General features: G+C 46.7%; 1 protein-coding gene across 3 annotated transcripts in view; it reads right to left on the bottom strand.

Moving 5' to 3' along the window:
* Positions 1-686: 686 nt before the first annotated feature.
* LOC138950296 (uncharacterized) overlaps positions 687-7511 on the bottom strand; it is a 58667-nt gene continuing 51842 nt past the window's right edge. For all 3 annotated transcript variants that reach the window (XM_070322045.1, XM_070322047.1, XM_070322046.1), the window contains 4 exons: positions 4794-4978; positions 3836-4351; positions 2741-3108; positions 687-1781 (listed from right to left, as the gene is read on the bottom strand). In XM_070322045.1, coding sequence (XP_070178146.1) covers positions 1348-1781; positions 2741-3108; positions 3836-4351; positions 4794-4978 — 1503 coding nt within the window. In that variant the 3' untranslated portion in view covers positions 687-1347. The remainder of the gene's footprint in view (positions 1782-2740; positions 3109-3835; positions 4352-4793; positions 4979-7511) is intronic.

The following is a 7511-nucleotide window of genomic DNA, read 5'->3' as shown; positions in this document are numbered from 1 at the left end:
GATTTTTAAGATTCAAACGTTGAATGTGTTACTTTTCTCACACAAAGGAAACTGTACACGACAGAAAATGTTTGAAACAGTCAATACATCGCTCAACATCAAATTTACAAACATTGCAAAGTTATTTACATGTTAGATTATACAAATTATGGTCAGTTAAACAATAGTCGTTTGTATGTTACAGGTGCTCTGTCAGGATATATACAATAGTTAGCTGAACGTGATATTCTCAGGTTGAATTTCCTTTGGTATGAGTGGCAGAGTGTTCACACTGTTTGCGATGTGTTATGTGTTCTCATTTCTGTAAAATGTCAACCGACATTTCTCTGTGGCAGACATTGAGAGATGAACACGAATGTCTTCTCTCGTCTCTGTCTGTCTTTCTCTCTCGCTTTCTCTCTTTGTTTTGTAGAAACAAAAATGATACTTTTTTTTTAAATTGCAAATGATTGTGACATTATGCGTTAATTGTTACCGTTACATCGTTTGTTTTGTTGTTCAAAAAGCAGCAAATGCGTATATCATAAAGCTCTTAAATATTGATTTTATCATATTTACTCTCTCTCTCTCTCTCTCTCTCTCTCAGTCTCTCTCTCTCTCTCAGTCTCTCTTTCTCTCTCTCTCTCTCTCTCTCTCTCTGTCTCTGTCTCTCTGTCTCTCTGTCTCTGTCTCTCTCTCTCTCTCTCTCTCTCAGGTAAACAGGTTTACGTCCCTTTCCATACACACAGATTCTCCACTCAACAAGGAAATGGTAGGTTTGTGACGTCATTTGCTGATGACCTTGTTTAGATTTGACGTCATCAAACTCTTGACTTTGAAGGAAAACCAATGTTCTAAATGAATTTTCCCTGTGTTTTATAAAGAGGAAATTTCACGCAAGGTGTTTTGTCGGTGGTGATGATAATGGTGGTTGATGTCGTGGTGGAGGTGACGATGATGATGTTGTCGTCGTTGTCAGAGAGCGGCAGGTTCCTAGGGCTGTTGCGCTAAGTTCTAGTTGAATAGACTCAATACAACTTCTTGCTTTTAGTTGTTGTAGTCTTTGTTGTAGTTATTGTTGTTGTTGGAGTCGGTGTGGGCGGTGATGGTGGTGGAGGCGATGAGGATGTTGTCGTCGTTGTCAGAGAGCGGCAGGGGGTGACGGCAGGTACTGTTCTGTCTTAAGTCACGAAGAAAATAAGTCCGTTGCTGTTTTACTTGTTGTCGTAGATGTTGTAGACGTTGTTGTTGATGTTGTTGTTGTTGTTGTTGTTGTTGTTGTTGTTGTTGGAGGTCGCCGGGAGGTAAAGGAGAGACAGGTGTTGGTGGTGGCGGTGACGAGATGTGGGTGTCACTCAGTGTTGCTGTCTATGTGATAACAAACTTCACCCAGATCACCTGGGCCGTGGACCGCGACATGGATCTCAGGCGGCCGGTAGTGTCAGCATTATACACACCATACGGACCATCACTATCATGGTCCAGGTAGACGACGACGGGTCTCTCCAAGCCCCACACTGTGTCCTCATTGGCCACCGTCACCGCCTCGTCTCGACCCCTACCTGCCGCTCTCTCTTCACCTGTGGGAGCAGACGTCATTTCCGCCAGTTGTCTAACGGCCGCTGTGTCGTTATGAGCCACCTTACGGGTGGGGACGCCGCGTGACTCAAGGCCCCGGATGAAGGGTGCTGGTGACCAGTCGTTATCATCCGTTGTGTCTGTGTCACACTCCATGGCACCCAGCACAAAGACGTCATTGAAGGTGAGGCCGCCCTGCCCGTGGGGAGCGTGGTCATGGCAACCTGAAACATCACACACACCGTCAACACCACATCGTCATGGTGTGAAATACATCATCGCCAACTGCAACGACAACAACAACGATGATGAAAACAACGCCATCATCCCCAGCAACAACGACAACGACGACAACACAATCAGCAACAGCAACGACGACTACAACGATGACATCTCTGGCAACAACATCAACGACAACTTCACCACCAGCAGCGGCAACAACAACGACGACGACAACACCAGCAGCAGCAACAACCACAAAACAAACATCAACGACGACCCATGTCTGACTCCCACACCATCAACGGCGTCAGCGACCCGTGAACAGGGACGACATCTACACCAACAGCGCGCGCGAGAACCACCTGCAAATTGTACACACACACAAAATGTTTTATTCAGTGTCAAACACCTCACCCTGACAGACTGGTGACGTTATTTCTTAATGAGATCACAGAAACATGACGTTATTATCTTCATTTATTTCGCTCATTGTATCAATAAAGTGACGTCATCAAAATGTTGCACAATCACCTGAATCACACGTCTTGTTTTCTCAGAGACAGACAGAAACGTAGACAGACAGACAGACAGAGACAGACAGACAGATACGTAGACAGACAGACAGACAGACAGACAGACAGGCAGACAGACAGGCAGACAGGCAGACAGACAGGCAGACAGGCAGACAGACAGGCAGACAGACAGACAGACAGACAGGCAGACAGACAGACAGACAGACAGACAGGCAGACAGACAGACAGACAGGCAGGCAGGCAGACAGACAGACAGACAGACAGACAGGCAGACAGACAGACAGACAGACAGACAGGCAGACAGACAGACAGACAGACAGACAGACAGACAGACAGACAGACAGACAGACAGACAGACAGACAGACAGGCAGACAGACAGACAGGCAGACAGACAGACAGACAGACAGACAGACAGAGGTGTACTGACCGACACGCAGCGTGGTGAGTAAGTCGGCCACCAGCTGCCCGCATCTCTCACACCGCCATGGATCGTCACCCTCATGTCCCTGTGTGTCACCCCACTCCCAGCTGTAGAGATGATCAACTGTCACCACGGGGGGCCCGTCAGAGGGCGGGGCGACAGGCGGCGCGGTGTATGCCGGGACCGTTCCATCCTTCATATCACGAGCCTGCTCCACCTCTCTCACCACACTGGGTGGCGACCTCAGGGGCTGCGTCAGGTGGTGCACATAACGCTCCATGTCGGCAGGTAGTTCAAGCAACACGCCGGCCGCCCACAGGCTGACCGTTATGTGCCGTTGTTTCAACGCCTTGTAGATCACTGTGATGACGTCACTGTAACAGAACAGACAGGTGTGTCAGTGTGTATACAATACCCCGTTGTTTCAACGACCTGTAGATCTCTGCCATGACGTCACTGTAACAGAACAGACAGGTGTGTGTCAGTGTGTATACAATACCCCGTTGTTTCAACGACCTGTAGATCTCTGCCATGACGTCACTGTAACAGAACAGACAGGTGTGTCAGTGTGTTCACCTGTAAATTACGAATACTGATTTGATGAAGTAACCCTGCAGAAGGAAGTCACACGGTAAATCGTGCTGCCTGTATCTCTCCATTCTCTGGCGTGTGTTCTCCATGAAACCAAATAAAACCAAAAGTGCAGAGACACAGACATGAAATGACGTAATAGTGCATAAGACGTAAACGGAGTGACGTAAAAACTCATACGACGTAAACAGAGTAAGGTAAATGTGATTTACCTGTCATCAGACTCCAGGTAAAGTATTTAGCGATCTGTTCAGCATGGCAGACAAACAAAGGCTGGCGCCAGCTGATCGGAAAGATTTGTTGACATCACTGATCAGTACCCGACACAGTGACAGTCGTTGACTGCACATTCTATATCCAATAAACTGTCGTAACGTATTGATTACACGGGAATAATTAAGAACCACGTTTTGCTAATGATCAGATTATCTTCTAACAAACACGACCACACCGACCAACGCAAGAGTGACAGGAGGCAGTGTTAGATTCAGTGTACGGCGTCATTCTTACCCGTTGGCCTCATCGGCCAGGATGTGCACGCGCCCCTCAGTCTGTGCGTGTTGACACAGCTCCTCCACCCAGGCCTGCACTTTCTCCTCGCCTCTCTGTGTCCATTGACCCCTGTAGTCCCGTACCCCCGCCATGTTGACGAGCTGCACGCTGCCGGCTTCCTGTCCGACTGTTTTGCTCAACTGATGTCTAACCAGGTAGGCGGCAGCTAAACCATCGTCCCTTGTCTGAAGAACAAAGACGGTGCGGCGATACTTCCTCATCCAGTAGGAACCCCTTAGAATTAAAATGATCGATTTCCCTACCCCGGGCGCGCCCCTGAAGATCCTAATGTCGTCGTCGTCGTGGTTTGGCGTGTGCTCCAGGACTTCAAACTGTTCCGGGAAAAGAGCAAGGCAAGACATGGGTCTGCCATGTTCTTCCCCGACAGCCTGAACAAAATGGCCCTGGGTCCACAGCTGTAGTCGAGGCTTGCGGCTAAGGTACACCTGTACCGTTGCCAGTGGTACGGAGAACCTGCATTCATTAATATTATAATTTATGTAAGCTTGTGAACACACACACACCAACACACACACCCCACACACACACCACACCACACCACACACACACACACATAACACACACAAAACAAGAGTGGAAAATACAAGCACATACAGAGGCATAAAACAAGACATCCTGGCACACAGAAAGTCACATACATAAATATACAAACGAGAGAGAGAGAGAGAGAGAGAGAGAGAGAGAGAGAGAGAGAGAGAGAGAGAGACAGACAGACAGACAGACAGACAGACAGACAGACAGACAGACAGACAGACTCAGTAATAGTGTATGCACTGTGTGGGCTTACTCGAACCACAGGCGGAAGGTATCGTTCACTGTACCACTACTTTCATGGTCCAGTGAACGATACCTTCCGCCTGTGCTCGAACGACGTAATTAACAAAATCAACAGTACCTTGCCACAAGCTTTTCATACGTGGAACCTCCCTTCATTGCGGGGTCCCCTGCCTTTCCCCCCTTCCAGCAGGTGTTCCACCAGGCGTCTCGTCTGGTGTCGTCTGTCATATCATCATGACAGAGACACCACTTGTCGACCCTTTGCCCTGCCTTCACGCCCAGACACTGCTCCAACTTCTGCAACTGAGGTCAACACACACGAACTGCAAACAACGCGGAAGATTACACGAAGATTTATTTATCAAGCGCTGCATAATATGATAGTGAAACTATACTTACGGATGGAAGTATCTGACTTCTGGGCCTAAAAGACGATTTTTTTTCTGAAAGCGCCACAGTGTTTCCGCATATAATAGAAAGCTGTCTGCCCGTTTTGAGCGACTTGCGTCACGTAAAACTCAAATGACGTCGTTTTCACATCTACTGCAAATTGACGCCAACGAAGCTACCTCAGTGTTCTGAAAGTGATGTTCTTGTCAGCAAGGTTAGGGCCCCGTCACACAGCGCTACGTCCTTACCACGACCATGCCGATCACGCATTTCTGAAAAAGTTATCAAATCGGGGCATATCGCCGTCAAAATCCAGAGCGTGGCCAATCGTGGGACAAACGATGGAGGATCTCCATAAGCGTGGTTTAGTCGGGGTGGGATCTGCTAGGTCGCGAAGCTGCACGCTCTCCCTACGCTTATTTTGAACTGCACAAAAGAAGCGTAGCCGGGTCGTGGCGCAGTACAGTCTTGATATAGTTTTGTTTAATTTGCCATGTGCTGGATTTTGACGGCGATTATACCCCACCTTCAAAGGAGCTGCCCAGAACCGGGTGCGTTGGCGAGGAGTTGTTGCGGCCCTATGCTCCACAGGGAGTCTACGGGAATAAGTCAAAAAAAGTCAAGTCATACCCCACCTTCGAAGATGAAGGGACCTGATGGTGGTTTTATCACGACCACAGAGATCACGACCACAGAGATCTCACCACGATGCTACCACGCTGCCTGTACAATAATGGCGGTCCAGCTACGTTCCTAATTCTACTTTGCCACGCTTCCTGTGGGCCACGACCCGGCTTTTGTGCAAGCTACGTTCCTAATTCTACTTTGCCACGCTTCCTGTGGGCCACGACCCGGCTTTTGTGCAAGCGAGGGGAGAACGTGCAGCTTCCCGACCTCACCCCGATCAAACCACGCTCATGGAGATCCTCCCACGTTTGGCCCACGGTTGGCCACGCTCTCGGACACTTTTGCAGCGTAGTAGAAGCGGCGTCGATGTGTGACTGGGGTATAAACAAAGTGGTCGTGGAAAAAAGGAATTCAGTGTATCTGTTGATGGTATCTGTTGATGGTATTTGCTGATCGTATCTGTTGATGGTGACATTGTTATCCCCTCCTTCCCCTCTCTCTCTTTGTTCTTAAAACATTATTTTGTTCATCCGTAGGTTCGTTCTCTCTCTCTCTCTCTCTCTCTCTCTCTCTCTCTCTCTCTCTCTCTCTCTCTCTCTCTCTCTCTCTCTCTCTCTCTCTCTCTCTCTCCCTTGACGGCGAGCCCCGCCTTTACAACGTTGTAGAAGCGGCGTCTTGTGCTGGAGCTCTCTCTCTCTCTCTAGATTAGGCTAAGCCTAAAACCTTTATCCTTATGTAATAAAGTTCTGAGTTCTGAGTTTTCTCTCTCTCTGACTGAGCTGTGCGCACGTTTTGAATTTGCTCTGTGTTCTAATGGATCGTACAGTGGACAACGGTGTGTTTCCAAGTTGAAACTGGTATGTGTGGTTCGGTGATTTCCAGGACTTGATGCTGGTAGTAAGACGTTGAATGAAAATGTTTAGCTGAAAAGGAATTGTGACATTTCAATTTCGGCTCTTTGTTCTCGGCCTTCGCTACCCTGTGTTCTGTGTGACGTGTGGCCCCTTCCCCGGACTGGGGGAAAGCCCGCCGCCTAATCCCTTCAAGTGGCTGGGTCAAGTCAAGTCAAGTATTTTATTGTTTTGGGCCCAGAGGGCTTTGAAACAAAGATATAACTTTAACAAAAAAGGTAACAAATCAGACAGTTAATATATGTATACAAATTGAGCGGACAAATACAACAATACTATACAACCAAATTAAATTGGCAATATACACATGCAAACAAAAAGAAAAATAGGTTTAACAAAATCAGGTAAGAAATCAGGCAGATAATATGTATACATTAAGCGGACAACGATAATATACAGCCGAAATAAATTGGCAATACCATTATGCCATGCATCTTTTGTAAAAACACAAAACAAAAGCATGTATTACATATATATACATACCAATAAAGAGACTAGATATAACGCTAACATACTAAAATCATAACATTGGCTACAAATCTTGCTAGCTTCATTAGTTTTATCTTAGATTTACAATTCATTAACTGTTCATATTTTAAACAATTTGGGTGAGATCGGTAATAAGGACTAATTAATTTTCTTCTTTCAGACACTATACTTTCGTCGGTACAACTGAACAAATAGTGAAACTCATCATCTAATTCATTTTTATCGCACATGTCACACAATCTTTCATTTCTAGGAACATTAAAAAATCTGTGCTGATGTATTGGCAACTTATGATTGCTTGTTCTAAATTTTGCTAGTTTAACTTGGAGTTTCCTAGGCAACCAAAGCAAATACCTTTCCAGACAAAAATCTTTTTTATATATTCTGTAATTAAAACACAAGCTGTTTGCATTCACGTC

Source organism: Littorina saxatilis, linkage group LG16, assembly GCF_037325665.1.
Source record: "Littorina saxatilis isolate snail1 linkage group LG16, US_GU_Lsax_2.0, whole genome shotgun sequence".
Taxonomy (NCBI): Eukaryota; Metazoa; Mollusca; class Gastropoda; order Littorinimorpha; family Littorinidae; genus Littorina; species Littorina saxatilis.
The sequence above is the reverse complement of the archived record's forward strand: the minus strand, read 5'-3'. Positions and strand labels throughout refer to the sequence as shown.